The 19,434-nt window shown below is 42.1% G+C and overlaps 1 protein-coding gene across 2 annotated transcripts in view; it reads left to right on the top strand.

Annotated features, from left to right (window-relative positions):
• The window catches only part of ARHGAP26 (Rho GTPase activating protein 26), a 413,878-nt gene that overhangs the window by 324,561 nt on the left and 69,883 nt on the right, over window positions 1–19,434 (top strand). For both annotated transcript variants that reach the window (XM_040622289.1, XM_040622290.1), the window contains exon 20: window positions 14,576–14,729. In XM_040622289.1, coding sequence (XP_040478223.1) covers window positions 14,576–14,729 — 154 coding nt within the window. The remainder of the gene's footprint in view (window positions 1–14,575; window positions 14,730–19,434) is intronic.

Raw genomic sequence — 19,434 nt, 5'->3', positions numbered from 1 at the left:
GCCCTCCCTGGTTTCATTGCTGAGTAAGCCTGGTAGGACAGGAAGCAATGTTAGGAAAATGAAAGGCCAGGGCCACTTGCTGTGCAGGATTCTCTTTTCCAGATCTCCTTTGGGCAAACAGCTGAGCCCTGTTTCCCCCTGCGACACAGTAAGAGCTCAGCTCCGGCATCACTGCTTTGGCCCCTCTTTTGTTGGTAGCTCCCACAGAACCAGTTTCCTCTTCTCAGTTTGTCATTAAATGCTTATTAGTGTGAGTCACATGCCCCACTCGAATGTGACTGAGGCCAGGCCCTCATTTTGCTCATCCTTCTACTCCACCTCTCACAGAACCTGGCATGGAGTGGACACTTAATAAATGTGTGAACTTAATGAATGAATTAATTAGAGAATAACACTCTCTTTGTTCCAAGCAGCAGCACAGTGTTATCACCACAGTTTTACTGAATCCTTTTTTCGTGTCAGGACGAAGTTCTTTGCAGTTAACAGGTGACTGGGTCCTAAAATATTCAGGCTTGTTTCAGCTTCTGGAATAAGAGAGCTGAGTGGTGTAGTGTAGAAGTTGAGGGCTCAAGCTCTTCCTGGAGTCTCGTCAGACCTGCGTTCTCACACCCGCGGCAGCACGTGGGCAAGCATTTACCGTCTCTCAGCCTCTGTTTGCTCATCTGTAAAGTAGGGATAATAGTCCCTATCTCATAGGGATTTGTTAAGGAGTAAATAAAATTTTACATTTTAGCATCTGGCACAAGTCTTGGACTTGGCAAGGGCTGATAGCCAAGAGCTGCTGCTATTGTTACTAGTTATTGTTTAATCACGTGCAAATACCAAGGCTCGTTCTTTCACACAACCGACGCTTGCACATTGCCTGTGAGAGACTGGGAATATAGACATCAGACCTTGTCTTTAAGGTGCTCACAGTTGAGGGAGGGGAGTCAACAAGTGAGTAAATAGTGGTAGGTCACCGTGATAACCGCGCTCAGAGAGGTATGCAGAACACAGGACGGTTGAGAGCGTGCTCTGCACTGGATTGCGTGGCTGCTAGTTCTGTGTTGCCGTCTCTGGCTGCACATGACATGGGCAAGTGACCTGGCATCCCAGGGTCTCAGGCTCCTCTTCTGGAAGACGGGGTAACGGTTTCTACCTTATAGGCTTGTTGTGCGGTTTAGAGTCCTTCACACGGTACCTAGTGCAGAGTAAGTGCTCAGTAAATGCTGGGGGTGGTGGTGTTAACCTTTATGAGGGACAGTAAAGACACAGATCAGAAGAATGAATCACTTGGCCTTGAAGAAGAGAGAAAATATATACATAGATTGGCATCTTTTTATTTGTCAGCAAAAAAGCCTCTTTTTTTTAACAAACAACATTTTTTACCCTCTGTATTTCAGAAATAATGGCCTTCATTTTCATTCTGAGAACAAATCTTCACCGCCCCCAGACCATCACTACATATCAAGATGTCGTACTGTCCCATAAAATGGCTAGACCTTCGTGAATTTAGCATCATTTGGGTTGTTTCAGATATTTAGCTTTTATGAGTAAAGCTACTGTTATCTTTGTAGCTAAATCTGTTCACAGGCAAGATCATTTCCTTAAGCTAAATTCCTGGAAGAATTTCTGGGTCAGAGGATATGCAGTTTCAGGGCTTTGACCCCTATGGGGTTGAGTTCCCTTCAAATGATAGCCTGTGTTCCTCTTAAATATGTGGCTTGGGTCATTCTCACTTTGGTCTGCACATGGCCTGGGCCCCTCTGAGTATAGCAGGGAACACTGGGAACAGGACTGGTCTCCCCCATCTGTCATGAACACAGATGGCATTGGGCTATGGGGTAATGTGTTTCTCATGTTGCCAGGAGAGCCACGGTCACCTAATGTTTGGTACTAAGCACTGGGCAGTGTAGATTAGGACCCGTCAAACAGTTAAGTTGAAGCAGAAGCAACTTTGGAACAGGTCTCAAAGCATATTCTGGGAGCACATAAGAAAGAAGATAGAGATTAGGAGAAAATCAATTAGATCTTGACCCAAGATTAATTTGATCACACGAGGTAGAGGATGAAAGGTAAGGATGTGTGAGAACAGACAGACTTAAGCTATGGAACGTGCTGCTGATGTCTCTGTCCACAGACAGTGGATAGAAGGATGGAAGACTGGAAGACAGTGAAACAGCCTGTCCTTCCCCTGAATGTCAGGAAATGCTTCCTGGAAACAGGACTGAAACCTCATATATTTGAGGGGTGCTTAGCTTTCCTCCCTTTCTCAGAGAAGAAACATTTTCATTGAAAAGTATGTAGGTGGGCATATATATGTAGGCTTTTTATAGTTTGTTTTGGAAAACACTTTTTTTCCAGAGAAGCTAGAATGATTCCAAGATGGCTTGGAAAGTACCATAGGAGGGGTGGGTGACTGGCCAGGAGCTAGAAGGTTCTGTTGGCACCCCACCCCAGCTTGTAACCCAGCCACCCCTTACTGTGAGTGAGCAGTTGACAGGGCACTGTCATTTTACACACCTGACTCTTCCCTGTGTCTCGTCCATGGATAAAGACAGAAGGATCCTTTATCAAAGCACTTTGCCAAGTTTACTCTAAGAATTAAGGTACAAATAAACACTCCAGGTCATTTGTGGGTAAAAGAAAATTGTGTATTTCCATAGGATGACATTTTTCAGTTTAAGGGAACTTTCAGTACCTAGCTTTGTTCCTTCTCATACTTGAATCATTTGCATAATCCTTCGTTCACTCTTTGGCCGACAACCATGTAACTCATACACTGTTGTTTAATACATCTCTTTAAATTGATTTGTAAAGCTTCAGTGCATAACATAGTTTCTAGTTTACAGTAGACACTTGATACACATTTTTTTAAAGAATAAATAAATGAGCCTATAGACCAATGAGATGATAGCACATCTACCCAGGACAGTCATTTTTTTTAATACTTAGCTATGCTTCGTCCTTATTAAAGATGATAAAATTGAGGCCTAGAAAGATGAAATTATTTTGCAGAATCATATAACAGAGAGAAGGCAGTGGATTCAGAGCAAGATTTATCTGTCTGTGAACCTACAGCATTATGTTACCAGTTCTTGACCGAATCTGAAAGAAAGCAGATTGCAGAAGGAACACAGAGAAAAAAGAGATATGAAAACTAATTTTGCAATGTGTTGTACGTAGGAAACAAAAGAGAAGAATGTGAAATTTTGAATTTGAGTCACTGGGAGAAGCTTGGTGTTATGAAAAGAAAGGAGAGATAATGAATTGAGTTTCTGACAGAGTAAGTTTAAACTACTGAGATCCCATGTAAGGTTTCCAAAGATTATTTGAAAGAGTGATTCTAGATGTACGTCCTTAAAGTGAGCATTGGAACCTAAATAGAGGGTTAAAATGCTGGCAAAGGGAATATTAAGCTGGAAAAAAAAATTACCTTTCTGAGAATTTTTCTTTGTGATACTTCTGGCTTCTCTGAATATGCTGTCTGAAAGTCACCCTGTCCGGTTTGTCACGAAGTCCACGAAGTCTAGTAATAGCCATTTTATGGGACACTTGCATCACTTCTGACCTCAGTAGCCTCAATAATATCCTTTGACTGTGATTTTCAGGAGATTAATTATCCTGTTCCCGTTATCTATATGAGAAGAGAATTCCTTCTCTGTAATATCAGATCATTCTCTCTTTACATGTTCAGCTGTGATTGTTTTGTACAGATATGTTCATTTTATATGATTCTTCTGAGTTTTTGAAGTAAATGTTCAGTCTAATAAAGCTGGATTATTGAAATGCAAAAAAAAAATATTTTTAAAGCCATTCACTTCTTTACATGGCCTCTTCCCGCTCAGGAAAATCTCTAAGAACATGAATTTGATGGTCTCCCTATATTATTCCCTAATATAAATTAAAATAAATACATAACCATTAAGATAAAGAATGTTCATCTGACACCTTATGTCCCACCTGTGAAATGTGTGCCTCGGTTTAGAGTCCACAGATCTTGCTCTGAATTTTTTTGGGTGACTCCGTTCCTTTCTCTTAATGTGAATATATGAACTCGAGTTTCTTTGGACTAGAGTTGGGTTTGGATATTGTCATTTGGCTGCTTTATCAGCGTGGATGCTCACTGTGTTCTCCTGTCATTTCCATGTTACGCACTTTCGGTTCCTGTGACACCTGTCCAGGTTTGATGTGACCTTACCTTCCTTTAGGTTCTTGCTGCAGAGCAAATACCTTGTTAGAGAGACTGCTCTTGTGTGGACACACGAGTACATCTGCACATACCCCTTCTCTGCCTTTGCACTTGGCAGATGATAGTTTTCAGAACCTTATTTCCACTTATTTCCATCCGTCCGATCTCTTTTGAGTTCAGTTATGCTTTTCTCCTCACTGACACCCTTGCAGTTGAGGATTTTCTCTGTATTGCATTGGTTAGCCCTCTCTTCAGTCCCTGTTGGGGACTGGAACTCCCGGCCATAGCTCTCTTGGGTGCTTCCCTGTGAGAGGTTCCAGTTGTTGATCATCAGCACACACTATTCTCTCCCCTCTCTGCAGCACCCCCGCTCTGTGCAGAAGGTGCAGCCCATTCTTTTGTCATAGACATGAATGGATGCCAATGCTCTTGGCCAGGCTGTCAATCGCCTCCCTCTTCCTCGAGAGGAAGCTTCTGAGAGTCACCTTGGGAATTCATAGGCTCAGTCTTCTGTCTTTGTACCTGCACTTCAGGCTCATGGAAGCATGTGACATAATAGTTGATGCTCCTGGATGTGTGTCTTGTTTTCCAGAAGCGTTTTTCTTTCTATGTACATAGACGAGTTGAGTCCCAGTTACCTCCATAAGATTCTTCGGCTTCAGTCTGTGGATAGTAGCGGAATCTTCTCCAGGTGGCATTTTCCCTCTCCCTAAAGGTAAAGATGTCTTTATGTTGACAGTGGTCTCTTCCCAGAAGGAGGAGCTAGATCCTTTCTCCTGCTCTTTGCTGGGTAGGGACTTTGGTCAGCCCCAGGGCAGCGTGTGACTCCTCACAGACAAATCAGTGTGTGGTAGAAGTGGGGCTAAGAATGAAATGGGAGCAGTCTCTGAGATTAAAATTTGTGGAAAAGAAGAAAGGAAATGACGAGGGAAATACAGGGTTTAAAAAGTATCACAGCAACAAATCAAGTCATTTGGAAAACACTGAATATTTTAGTGAGGAGGGGACTCGATATCCAAGTTGTATATAGCTGGTCAAGAAATGCTTTCTGAAAGGAAGAGTTTTGAGTAACATGCTAAAGGAAATGAGTCATAGTTTCGTCCAAAGGACAGAAGGGTGACAGTGATGCTCTACAGAGGGAACATGGAATAGCCTTTGTATAAGTAGCAGAGGGTAGCTCTTGTCTCTAGAACGAAGATTGTGGAAAGATCTGTTTCCAAATTGTACTTAGAAAACATTCTCTTAGAAAGCAATTTTTTAATGTGTGTTTAATATAGCTCCATAATTTGTCAAGTGCTTTCTTACGCTAAGCACTGTGCATAGCAGCAACTCCCTTAATTTTCACAATTACATGACACAGGTACTGTCCCCATTTGCGACAATGGAGGAAAATAAAATTTATATAATATACTCAGGATCACACAGCAACGGGGTAGATTTGAACCCAGTTGTTCTGTCCTCACAGCTGTACTATTAGCCAGTGATTACTCTGCCTTCTGGTTTCACCTTGTGGGGTTGTTCTCGAGGAGATGTGGTTCTGTGTGCTTTTGTGACCTAGCCTGCAAACCCAGCCTTAATTCTAAGGGAAAATGTTTCCAGTGTTGCTTATGTACCTGGAGTTTAAACTCTCAGTAAGTTAGGGATCTGCCTTTAAAGAGACAGGGGGAGAGGGCGGGGGCTGTTGTGGAAGGATAAATGAATGCATTTGATGAAGAACCTTGAGACCAAGTTGGATCTGAACCTCATTCAGTAAGGAGAGCAATACAAATTAAAATTATTATACCTCACCTAACACGCCAAGCAGCCTAAGCACATTACTGTCTTACTTCATTCTCACAACTGACCGTCACCCGGTGACGTAGGTTCTCAGTAACCACATTTCACAGACAGGCTCCAGGGGTTAAGTAATCACACAAGTGGTGAAGGGCTGGGGAGGAATTTGTACCCAGGCGATGTCCCTTCCCCATCCCTCGTTGTCTCGAAAAGGGTGCCTATGTCAGTTTCTCAGCCACGGAAGTGAAAATCTTATTAGACTGAATTACAGAAGCAGTAACAGCCATCTGTCCTGGCATCCAGTGGTGCCATGGGGGCACTTGAACCATCTTCAATGGCTTCCTCAGTATGCATACCAGCAGGCAGCAGCCCTTCCAGATCCAGCACCAACTATGCAGTACCTTTAATTTGCTGGGGCCAAGGTAGTCACTCTCATTTGTGATCACCTCAGAACAGATGGAACAGGGTTTTTCAACTGTGCTGCCAGATGAATGATCCAAGGGGAATTACATTTAATCTCCAAGTTGCCACATGGATACATCATATAGCAGAAATGGGAGTAGTATATCTAGATGAGAGGTACTGACATGGACGCTGTTTTTTTTCTGGACAACTATAGAAGGTGGAGTCAGAGGATTAGAGAGGACCAGCAACCAGTGCCCTTTAAAGTTCTTCCAAGAGGGGCGTCTGGGTGGCTCAGTCGGTTAAGCGTCCAACTCTTGATCTCAGCTCAGGTCTTGATCTCAGGGTTGTTTGAGTTCCAGCCCTGCGTTGGGCTCCACGCTGGGGTGTGGGGCCTACTTGAAAAAATAAAGCTCGTCTAAGAGATTACAAGGTGACATTTATCACTGATTTTTGTCTCAGATTTTTAGTACTTATACCAAGGTAGTGAAACATGTTTCTTGGAACAGTAGTTCTTAGACTTAGTGTGCATTTGAACATTGTAAGGAGCTTATTAAAAATACAGATGCCTGGTCTCCTCCTCCTCCTCCCTGGTACCTTCTGAATCAGGAGGTCTTGACTAGAGCTCAGGTATCTGTATTTTTTTAAAGATTTATTTATTTATTGGGGGCAGGGAGGGACAGAGGGAGAGAGAGAGAGTCGCAAGCAGACGACTCCATGCTGAGTGTGGAGCCAGACCTGGGACTCGAGCCCAAGACCCTGAGATCATGACCTGAGCCAAAATCAAGAGTCAGATGTTTAACCAACCGAGCCACCCAGGCACCCTGGCATCTGTATTTTTAGAAACACTCTGATGATGCTGATACCAGCTAAAGTGAGAGACACACAGGCTTGGGGGAAGGGGCAAACAGTCATGGTTGCTCATTTCTGTCACTACCAGAACATCTCTTTGACTCTGTTGAGGTTTGTGGCAGCCTGGTGTGGTGGTTGAAAGCAGAGGTTCTGCCGTCAGACTGTGTTGTTTCAGGGCCATCTCTGTCACCTAGCGGCTCTGAGACCTGGAGTGCGCTACTTTCCCTTTCTGAACCTCCATTTGCTCTTCTGTAAAATTGATCACTAAGGACAGCTTCCTCGGAGGGCAGTTACCATGATTAAGTGAGCCAGTAGAGCAAGTGTATGTCACGTACTTGATGCTGGGCCTAGAACATAGTAAGCACCTAATAAACATTAGCTACAATTGTGATGATTATCATCAGACTATAGTTTTACATTACATTTCACTAAAGAAATATTCCCCCCCTGGATCCTTAAGATTCCAAAGAAGAGGCCCATATGTGAGGGGAATGCAGAGTCACCCTGGCCCCAGAGAGAGCAGATTTGATGTTTGCATTCAAATACATCAGCAGCTGGGATGAGTTGTACAGCATTGCTGGGGCTGGGGGTGGGAATAGATTCTTGGGCTTTGTTTTACATGGACCACACTAACAAGCTGCTGGGATTATAGCTGTCATTAATTCTTTTAGTACATTTAATTCATCCTGGACCCTCTCCCAGACAGACCCAGTGAGAGGTTAAGAATTCAGCTCATATACTTCTCATTTGTGTCTTCCTTGTTGAAAAATAACTGGGAATTCACACTATTCAGAAGCTTAAATAATGCCTTTCTCCCAGCACTCAAAGCTGCAGCGTGTGCCTGTTCTCAGGTTTTGCCTCTGTAGATCCTGGGTGCTCTGGACACACCTGTTTGTTTTGGCAGGAGACACGTTTATCCACATGGATTCTTACTGTTGCACAGACTCTGAGGTGTCATGTGGCTCTTGGCTTAATGATGCTTAGTTACCACGTGTGACTGAAAACCACACAGTTGATGTGGCCATTTAAAAAAATGATGCCCTGGAAAGCTAATGGCAACAAAAAAGCTCAAGGTAGATCATTAAATGAAAAAAAGCGTATTACAGTCTTATGTGTCTGACTTTATCAGTAAGTGAACAAAGCAGGTAACTCAGTGTTAGTTATGGTGTTATACCATTTTGTTAAAAAATATATATGTGTGTGTGTGTTTCTATGTATAGAAAAATGACTAGACATTTGCACAACAGAATGCATATAGAATATTTGTATGCTTTTCCTGTACTTTATAAATTAGAGAGGAAGTGCATATTTATTATGTATTGACTGATTTTTACATTATTAAAAACAAACTACCCATTCACACATTTTATTTACTATCTCAAGCCCATTTTGCGGTGAGTCATGGTATAAAAATAAGTAAATACATAATTTTGGGTTTTTTTTATGAGCAATAATATAAGCAGTCTGTAGTTGACTCCCTCACTTACCTGGGAGCCAGAGATTCAAGGAGGAACATCGCTACTCAAAAGCAAGTTCTCGGCTGGAAAAGAAGGCTATGTTATAAGTAGCAGAGTATCTATTTAACTCTGATCGTTCAACTCCTTGTTCAGCCATTATGTAGGGGTTCATTTCTACATTGTGGTTTTTGAAGTGGTGTTGTTTTGGGGGTGGGCTTCCCCATTGTGCCTCCATGCCTCTTTCCTTTGAACCATATCAGTCCTGGGCCAGCTGCAGTGATTCCCCTGTTCCCTCATGAAATCCAGTTTTATTGGCATTTTTTCCCTTTGCAAAGAGAAGGGTTATTATGAGCACCATGATTAGGAAATAAGTCAGTCACTCCACATAGAACCAAAATTGGTAGTTTTTGTTGAAGACAACCTGCCAAAAGTTGTACCATCATGTAGTATGTCCTATGGTCAAAACAACAGATTGACCACATTTTTTACTTATCAATTCACTGTTTAGTCCGTCATTCCCCAAACTGTTTTTTTAAGACCCGTTTTTGAAACATTGCCCACACTGTTTCTATGTGCCCCAACACATTGCTCAAACTGCTTTTTGAAATTATTTTTATCATAGGGACTGACACTGGGTCAACATGAAATCATACCACCTCAGGTTTTAGTGTGGCTTGGCGTGCCACTATTATCAGGAACGAAAACTACAGACAAAAAAAAAATGGCTTCAGAAATTCTGATTCCAAGCTTCTCATGTACTTGGGTGTTTCCCAGAAATGGTAAACTCAGAAATTGCTGTGCACTCATAATTTTTTATTGCAAAATTCATTAAGCTGCCATTCTATTATCATCCTATCTTGTCAAGATGATACATTACAGACTTCATTGCAAAACTTTAATAAGCAGGAGAAAGTACACCTCTCTCCCTACCACAGCAAGGGAAAGCCTCTGGGTATTTTGCTTTTGTCTTAATATTTTTTGTCTAAAGCCTGTGTCTTTGCAGAACTTCCGTCAGTCTGGTAACTCCCTTTCCTCCCTGTTTGATCGTGTTGAGAGCACATTCCCTCCTTAGGGCTCTGTGAGGCATCGTGAGCTGCTATTAAAGAAGATTTCTCTTCCCTCTTTTTGACAGCTAGTCTCAGACATCATGGAAAGATGATGTTAGACCGTATTCTGACACATGTCCATGCGTGGTGGGAAACCTCCCCCAAAGTGACGTTGCAAGTCTGTGTTTCCTATTTATCCTCTCACTCTGTATATTCAGTGGGCCAGAGCACTGAGGCTTGCCGAGACATGTGAATTCGGTTTGGTTCTGCATGTGCATTCCTGGCCCCGTTTCTGGGTTCTGTGATTAACAGAGACCCTGCCTTTTGTATGGGGGGTGTGGGGATGGGGAGGGATTGTCATTAGAGTGAGCAGGAGTCACTTGGTAAATATGGAAAGTGAAGTTGCTTAGCTCCCAGATTTCCATGGCAACCCCCAGAACAAGTACAATATCACCAAAATTATTCTGTGGCTTTCTTTTTTTAGTTGCAGTGATTTGGTTGCATAGTCATATTTTTCCACTCCTGATTTGTACAAAAAACACAGACTGTGCCCACTGTAACCATTACTTTGGTTTCAAGGACATTAGCGGTCCCTGTCTGAAGCACCTGGAAAATTCAGTCACTTGGAACTGCCTCTTTCTGTGCTAGCAGAATACATTTCCATTGCTTATTGTCACCTTATGTTTATTATTTGTCTTATAACCATTCATGGAGCTTTAGTGTATATTATGCATGGGCCAGGTGCCAGGAACCTGTGACTGATGCTGACCTTGCAGGTGACAGTAACAGATGCTTGAGGGGTTTCGTGTGGGCATATGTGCCCCTGCCCTGAGTAGTTTGCATTTCTCACCACAAGGACCACGTCTAGTTTATCACTCTTCATAGAAACTATGTTCATGAGGGGTGCCTGGGTGGCACAGCGGTTAAGCGTCTGCCTCCGGCTCAGGGCGTGATCCCGGCGTTATGGGATCGAGCCCCACGTCAGGCTCCTCCCCTATGAGCCTGCTTCTTCCTCTCCCACTCCCCCTGCTTGTGTTCCCTCTCTCGCTGGCTGTCTCTATCTCTGTCAAATAAATAAATAAAATCTTTAAAAAAAAAAAAAAAGAAACTATGTTCATGAAAACATCCGTCACTTAACCCATACATGTTTACATTTGTTGGGGGATTTCTTTTATCGTTTCCTTGCTTCTGAGCTCTTATCTTCTGTGACTAAAACAAAGAGAGATTCTTGTTGACAAATATGTTTGAAGAAGGCAAGCATCCCCACTAACTTCATCCAATTTAGGAATACTCCTGAGTTGTGGGCATTCTTTCTCTTTTGGTCATTTAAGTGGTTCTCCGTGATCCTTTTGCTTTGACTCATAACTGTTGTTGTTTTTCTTTTTCAGTCCCCTAGCCTATAATTTCCTTTTCTTCAGCAATGTAATTGCCATCAGTCTTTCTTATACCTTCTGATGAGGATGCCAGAGCTGGTTTGAATCATCAGTGTCTCAAAGAAGTCCAGGTCGGGTATTAGAACTATTTGGGTTAATTTAATCTTTTTTTTTTAAATAGTATTTTAGGCTGCTTGTTCTCATTAGGTTTTTCTGTTAGGGAAAGTACTCATTTGCCCACCTGACAAAGATCCCCCTGTTTGGAGTGACATCACTGAATCACGTTCCCTTTTTTCCTTAATTCATGCCAAATGCTTTAGAATGTGTCTTGGTATAGTTTGCCGTACCACTAAAACATTTGAGTTGCTGTTGATTTTACTCTCCACCTCTTCTCTGGAATGACCCTCACTGTCCTGCTCACCCTCAGTCGGGATTGTCAGCATTTCAGCTCAGAAGCCTAACCACCTAGAAGTTCTCAGTCTCACTATTTGAGGTCTCATGGCCAATAAAACTGTAGTGGTCTTACAGTCAGAGAGTGCCAGCTTTCCAGATTTCCTTGTCTTGTGGCCCATCGAGGCATACCGGTGGTAAAGAGTCTGACTCTTTAGATACATATTTGGCTATCTTGACTGCAAAACTATGAAATTTTATGATTAAATTTTTTGTGTATTTTCTTTTTGGACAAAGGACTCCTTTCCTTCATCTTTTGCTTTTGTTGTCATTTTGTTAGAGGTTTTACCATATAGCCTGCAATATCTAAATATAAGTCAAAATAGAATCTCAAAAAGGATTTGCTTCCTAAAAAAAGAGTTCTAGTGACCTCCACTGAATGAAATACTAGAAATCCTCGACTTCAGTTTGGGGGTAGCCAACCATTTAATTTTTATGGCTTTTCTAGGCCAGGCAGGGTTGGGTTCTCCTTGTCCAGCCTGTCCTCATTCTCGTGTGGGTTCATTTCAGACAAATGTCAGTTTCCATATGCAGCAGTCTTCCTTGCTTAACTCATGGAGAAAGTCAGTCAGTAATACTGTGACAGAAGTTATGTTCTCAAGCATTTTACCCAAATCCCATTTATAGAATCGGATTCTTATATGAGGTTAGGATTCTGATAAAATGTTATATAAAGGAAAGTATCTTTATCTGATTTTTTTTTTCAGTTGTGATTTCAAGCTTTATCTGTCACATGTTCAATCTTAGGTTGCTCCTAGTTTACCGAGAAAGGTAGACATATGAACAAATAAGTATGTGCAAGTTACTAATAAATATTCTAGTATCCATCTGAATAAAATACCTAGGAATTAGTGTAGGGGTGTTTACTTATCTGGGAATGTGTTTGGTACTCTGTAAGTACTCAGTAAGCTTCATTGAATAGATGAAAATTGAAGAAAATTCCATCTCAGATACTCTTTTTCTAATGGATGGTAAGGCAGGGAAAATAAGTCCCAATAATATTTTAGAAAAACTAAAATATTTTTAGCAAGGTATTGTTTTTAATTTATAGAATCATTGTTCTCTTAAGGGCAAGTAAATATGAGCTATTGGTTATACTCTTATTAGATTTCCTGTGAATTCAGAGAATTACATCATGCAAAGTTGGCCTCAAACTAGAGTTAATAAAACTATTCACCTCTCCTTCCCTGTGAAGCAGAAATTGTCTCCACTGAACCCCAGAGAAGTGTGTTGAGTGCCTTTTTCTATATGGTGGTCTTGGATTTCTTAGTCTTTTTCAGAAATCTTGATATGAGTATTTTGTGCAAAGGAAAGTTTGCACTGATTCTTTCTGGTAAGTGGCATATCCATTTTCTCAGCGATCCCCTAAATGTAATTTTAGAGTTGTTTTTCTTCCTGATAGCAAGTTCCCATTCAAAGTCCCTGTTAGTTCTCTTACATCTTGGCGCATTGTAACTCTTTTGGTTTCTCTTTCTTTGTTGTTGTTTCTGTTTGGAACTTAAGCTCTTGAAACAGGAATAGTTCCAAATCTCAGGAATCAAGTTAATAATCTACTTTTTTCAAAATCTGCTTAGAGTTCAGAAATCTCCCAATAGCCTCATGGAGGTTTTGACTCTTCAATAGGGTTTTAAATATGGCATTGAGAATTTGCCAAGGTATTGGGGGTGTTTAGGTGTTTGGGTGTGTGTGTGTGTGTGTGTGTGTGTGTATTAAATGTAAAGATTACTCTAACATCATCTCATAAGCATGATAAATTTTTATGCACGTGACTAGTACAAGTGGAAAAGTTTTGTTTTGTTTTGTTTTTTAATCATATCACCCCCTTTATTGCCTGAAGAGTTCAAATGTCAGGCTCTAAACTACCTTGTCAGTGAGTGCACTCTGTCTTCTTAGGGACATGGTATACCTCCAGCTCATTTCAAAGGTCCAGTGAGGATTAACCCACATAGGCTGTTTCCTGGTAAGTGAATTGATTGCCCACAACATCAGCTGATCTCATTATGGTATATCTGTAATGAATGTGGGACAAGAATGACATTCTAAGTCTGATATTTTGCTATAGCAGTGGTGCCTGTGCCATTTAGCTAAATTATCCCAAAAATGTTTTCTTCAGCACATGGTTCCAAATTTTTAAATATGGGAAGAAACAGAAACTTCTTGTCTTTGAACAGTGTTCTGAAGTTTACAAAATGCATTCTTGCATATGATCCCACTTGATCCTCATGAACTTCTTGAGCTGTACAAGGCAGTTCTCATTCTCCCCATTTTATAGATGCATTAGCCAAGAAACAGAGTGAAAATTGCCTGAGGCCACTCAGCCAGGCAGGGTTGGAGTCCTGAAGAGAACTCAGTTTCCTCCCTCCAGGCTTAGTAATACTCTCCAGGCACCAATACAATGGTGTGGACCACGGACTCGGTTTATTATATGCGGATGACTCTATAGCCCTTATAGACCTATTAATTAAAGAACTAACTTTAAGCTAGATATCAAATACATAGAGCTGGAGGCAACCCAGGAGGGTTTGTCTTGGGAGTGGTCAGGAATGTAGACTGCAGTGTCATAAGGATGTTGATGACCAAGTAGTAGATATTTTATGGTGAGGTGCTATAGAATTGGAGGTAGGACATGGCCCTGACAATTAAGACCATATTGGGGGCAGGAGTTTTAGAATAAAAGGTGAATGCCACAGAGACTAAGAGGACCTGGTTGAATACAAGGGCTCTCTGAAGGCCACTGTATGTTCTGCCCATCTACCAATCAAAAGAAGACACACAATTTATGGTGCAGTGTTAGGGCTACTCTTAGGAAAATGGCTAGTCTGTCTTATCAGGCTGAGCAGAGGGGTGTTTGCTCTGAAGTTGCAAGTCACCTGTTCCTCTTCCTTTCCTCTTCCTTTCCCACCTATAAATCTTTTCCTTTCCTGTGTCTTCTTTTGAGCTTTGCTGCTATCTCAATCCATTCTCATTATTAGTAGGTTTTTGTATATGTCGAAACAAACTATCCCTATGAAATAACAGTAATATGGGGTTTGTGGCCTTGTTTTTCTCCAGAGGAACAAAGAAACAGCATCATCAACTCCAGTTTGGAATCTGTCGTCTCATCAAATGCAAATAGCATCCTTAATTCCAGCAGCAGCTTGCAGCCCAACATGAACTCCAGTGACCCGGACCTGGATGTGCTCAAACCCACCCGGCCCAACTCACTGTAAGTATGATGTCCGACTGCCTTCCGGTAGGCCATCTGCCCAGAATTTATGCTCTGGCCCCATTTGACTTTGAGCATTGTCCCATGAACGTGATGTTAACCTTCTTCCTAAATGTGGAGCTTGGCTAGTTTGTTGTGGATTTTTTGAGCATCATCATCTCAGAGAGGAATCATTATTCCTAACATACTGCTTCTTGGCCTTGGTGATCTTTGATTTACCCTCCTGCTGAGATGGCTTTGGTGATGGCTATTGACTGTGCTGGCTGCTGGGCATGAAAAGCGATTTCTTTTAGTTTTATAAAACATCCAGGCACTGTAGCAACTCAGTGGATCAGTAGCCAAGTCTGTTGCAACTCATTTATGTTGTCTTGGTTTCCTTTCTCCCTGGTGATGTGGACTATGTCCAGTGCTACCTCTGTGTCCACTTCTAGAAAGAAAAGCCCTTCAGCAGCCCTTTCAGTGTTCAGATCCTCAAACCTTAGCATGACTGTGATGACATACAGAGTCTATAAAGAAGAAGAACCTTTGTTGCTTCACCCTTGGGTGTAAGCACCCATAGCTGAGACAGGCAGTTTGGGTGCTGCTTGTCCAGTCCTCCACAGAAACTAGATCCACTGTGCTAGGGCCAGAAAGTCCTCTCTCGTGGTTTCCTCCCACACTGCTTAGCATGCTTCTTCAGACCACTGCATAAATCTTGTCAACTAGAGCCTTTGCAGAAAGTATGTGAGGCCATGACCAGAACAGCTGGACTCTCAGGCTGCGGTTGTATAAGACTCAGGAAGAACAGAATGAACTTTGCCTTTCTCTAGTGAAAATAGTTTGAGGTTCAGCCACAGATTGCCTTCAGGGCAGTCGTTGTGCCTGGGGAGACACCAGGGTATCAGAACCTTTTCCTGCCCGTTTCTGGGCCATGGTTGCATGGTCACACCCTGCCATCCTATCTCTTTAAGATATTTACACATCTGCAAAATGGGACCAACAATTGTTGCCTTAGAAGAGACTAAGCGATATTAAGGCTTAGGGGGAGAAGGACTCTTAAAATGGACTTAAGGAGTACTTCTGCTGCAAATGAAACAGTAGCATAAGATGAAATCATATACTGGGAAAACTCGTTCAGCTTATGGGCAGTGAGTCTCTTCTGCTTCTCCATGGCCAGACTTGCCTGTGGAGTCTCCATCCCTCGCTGTCTGCCTTTGTCAAGCACTCCTGTACCTGCTTTCCTAGACCTGAAGGAGATTTTGGTTCCTTTCTTATCTCTCTTTCTTTATCCCCATTTTGTTTAAACTTCTGTACCTGTCAGTTGCTGATGTTATTTGTTGCTCAGCATGAGCAAGGTTGAATTTCTAGCCCAGGTTGCTTACCCTCCCTGATCTTAGCCAGCAGTACCATCAAGTGGTCTTTATTATTCGTGGTATTTTTTTTTAAGATTTTCTTTCTTTATCTGAGAGAGAGAAAGAGCAGGGGGAGGGGCAGAGGGAGAGAGAGCAGCAGACTCCCCGTTGAGCAGGGAGCCCAACGTGGGGCTCCATCCCAGGATCCCGGAATCATGACCTGAGCCGAAGGCAGACGCTTAACTGACTGAGCCACCCAGGAGTCCCCTCTTTAACCTTTGTTTCTAGCAGCTGGGAGACCCCTGAGTCACCACCGAGTACAGTATGTCTAAAGAGGATGCTTCGGCAGCTAAGTGGTAAAAAGGGGGCAATGTCTTTTAAACAGGTCCTAGAGGAGGGGACTTGAGATTTTTATTTTTCAGTTGTCTAGATGTGATTTGTTTTACATAAAACACTAGGGGTCCACTTTACACCATATGCCCACTTTACACCATCCATGGGGACCGTTCCTTGCCTGCTATAGAATTTGGGGGCTTTCCCAGGGAAGGGAGAGTGATGTCAGGAACAGTTGTACTTTGACTCAAGGAAAGTTGGAGGTAGGATTGTGGATGTTGCCACCAAGTCTGCTGTCCTTCCAGGCTCAGTGAATACCTGAGTGGCACCTGTGAGTCCTGAGCTCCAGGCCCATACTGCGGTGGCAGCAGTGCTGCTGCCGGGGCTAACGCCGGAGTTTGCCTCGGCCCCCGTGAGGCCCGCTGCAAAGGCCCCGTGATCTCTGCTGTAGCTTTGCCGACCGTTTCTGAAACAGGGCGGTGAATGTGCCATATCCGAGCTTGTGCCGCCCTCGTTTTCTCTGCCTGCAGTTTGCTGGGGTGGGCCATGGGCAGAAGCTAGGTAATCCTGGCAAATAGAAGCCACAGTACTTTCCTAGAGATGAATTCCGAGAAGTCTGTCAGCACAGTATACCATGGTGATTGCGCTCAGTCACAAGCCATGGAGACCACTGGGGTCTCAAACTCAGGTCTGGACTCTTTCATTCCCTTCATCATTGTTTACTTTGAAGTACACAGAGATCCTTGAATGGGAACACTTAATGATGCAGATGAAAACAGAAAACAAAGTCAGAGCTGGGGGATTACCATTACTTTGATTATTAATTAGGCATGAGGTGGAGAAGCAGTCACCAGAAACTGTCCGTTCTCCTTTTTATTTCATTCATTTGTTTTTCATTGTTTTCATAATGACTGGAACGGTCATTATGACCATGTAACCATCATAATGAAAGGAACATGCTTTGTGACTCAGCATCCTTTGGTACTTTAGAGACCACGTTTTGCTGTCTCATTGGTAAATCTTTCCTAATTCTCCAAGGAGATCAGGGCCCTCTTGTTTGTGTGGGCATAATGTTAAATCGGGCATCAAAATTAGAGATGCACCATTCTGGCCATGGCAGGGCAAGGCTGCAGGGTTTACATCTTTGGCAGGTCCTCAGCTAGACTTCCTAAAGCGTAGCCACCTCTCTTGAAGATCAAAGGACACTTGGTAAGTCAGGACCGAAGTCCAGGTAGTCTAAAATTGTCAGCAAGTATTGCTGACCTGTTTTGTGCCCAGACCTCTGCTAAGCTACCAGGGGTAAATGAGAACAGGAGGATTGCTGGCCTCACCAAGACTTTACAGTCTGGCTAAGGAGGAAGGACAGTGGTATATGGCAATGCTAAATGGGACTTATAGCTGATAAGTGGTTTTAGAGTTCACCAACTATTAACTAATCATGTTGAGTACATGCACCAGTCAGAATATTGGAAAAAGTGGAAAGTGAAAATGTGAGGTTGGTGTTAGGTAAGATTAAATAGATTAATGTGGATGGATGAAGTTCATTGCAGGTAAGGGGGATGAGGGATGCAAAGATGATCCAGGATGGAGAAAAACAGCCTATAGACATGCGTGTTGGTAAAGGGAGAGCTTCCTTCCTCCCCTACCACTACCACCAAAAAAAAAAAAAAAAAAAAAAAAAAAACCAACCTTTATTTATTTATTTATGCAATGTCTATGCCCTCCATGTGGCTCGAACTTAACCCCAAGATCAAGAGCTGCATGCTTTATCAACTGAGCCAGCTAGGTGTCCCCTCACTTTTTTTAAAGTATAAACTAACCTTTTATGCTGTAACAACTAGACATTCACATGCAAAAAAAAAAAAAATATCTGGATACAGATTTGACACCTTCCAAAAAATTAACTCAAAATGGATCCTAGACTGAAATGTAAAATGCAAAACTGAAATTTCTAGAAGATGATGTAAGAGAAAATCTAGGTGACCTTTGGTTTGGCAACGACTAGGTACATGGTCCATGAAAGAAAAATGTCTAAGTTGAACTTCATTAAGGTTAAAAACTTGAGCTCTATGAAAGACACTATAAAGAGAAAGAAAAGCCAAGCCCAGAATAGGAGAAAATATTTATAAAACACATATCTGGTAAAGGATCAGTATCCAAAATATACAAAGAACTCTTAAAATCCAATAATATGTAAACAACCCAATTAAAAACTAGGGAAAATATCTGGGCAGACACCTCACCAAGGAAGACATTTAGATGCAAGTAAGCATATGAAAAGATGCTCAACATCCTATGTCATTAGGGAACTGCTAATTAAAACAATGAGATCTCTCTGTACACCTATTAAAATGCCTAAAATCAAAAACAGTGACAACACCAAGTGCTGTAAGGATGTGGAGCAACAGGAACTCCTGTGCATTGCTGGTGGGAATGCAAAATGAGACACCCCTTTTGAAAGACAATTAGGCGGTTTCCTACAACGCTAAACATAGATTTCTCATACAACGCAGTCCAGCAGTCACACTCATAGGTGTTCACTCAAATGAGCTGAAAACTTAAGTTCACACAAAAACCTGCCCACAAATATTTATAGCAGCTTTATTTGTTATTGGCAACACTCAGAAGCAAACAAGATGTTCCTCTGTAGGTGAATGGATAAACAAACTGGTACAGCCAGACAATAGAATATAATCCCGTGATAAAAAGAAGAGAGCTATGAAGTCAGGAAAAGGCATGAATGAGGCTTGAGTTCAGATTACTAAGTGAAAGAAGGCACTGTGAAAATGCTACAGTGTGATATAATACCAACTATACGGCATTCAGAAAAGACAAAACCATACAGTCAGTAAGAAGATGAGTGGGGAGGAAGTGTGATGGGGTGGAACACCGTGCATTTTTAAGGCAGTGATACTATTCTATATGATACTGTAATAGTAGATGCCAGATATTATGCATTTGTTCAAACCTGTAAAACCAAGAGAACACAGAGTGAATCCTAATGTAACTAATGTTATTAGCTACTGTAATTAATATTACTA

The sequence above is a fragment of the Ursus maritimus genome, unplaced genomic scaffold (genome assembly GCF_017311325.1).
Source record: "Ursus maritimus isolate PB19 unplaced genomic scaffold, ASM1731132v1 scaffold_5, whole genome shotgun sequence".
NCBI classification, from domain to species: Eukaryota; Metazoa; Chordata; class Mammalia; order Carnivora; family Ursidae; genus Ursus; species Ursus maritimus.
Note: the sequence above shows the minus strand (reverse complement) of the source record. Positions and strands in the feature narration are given on the sequence as shown.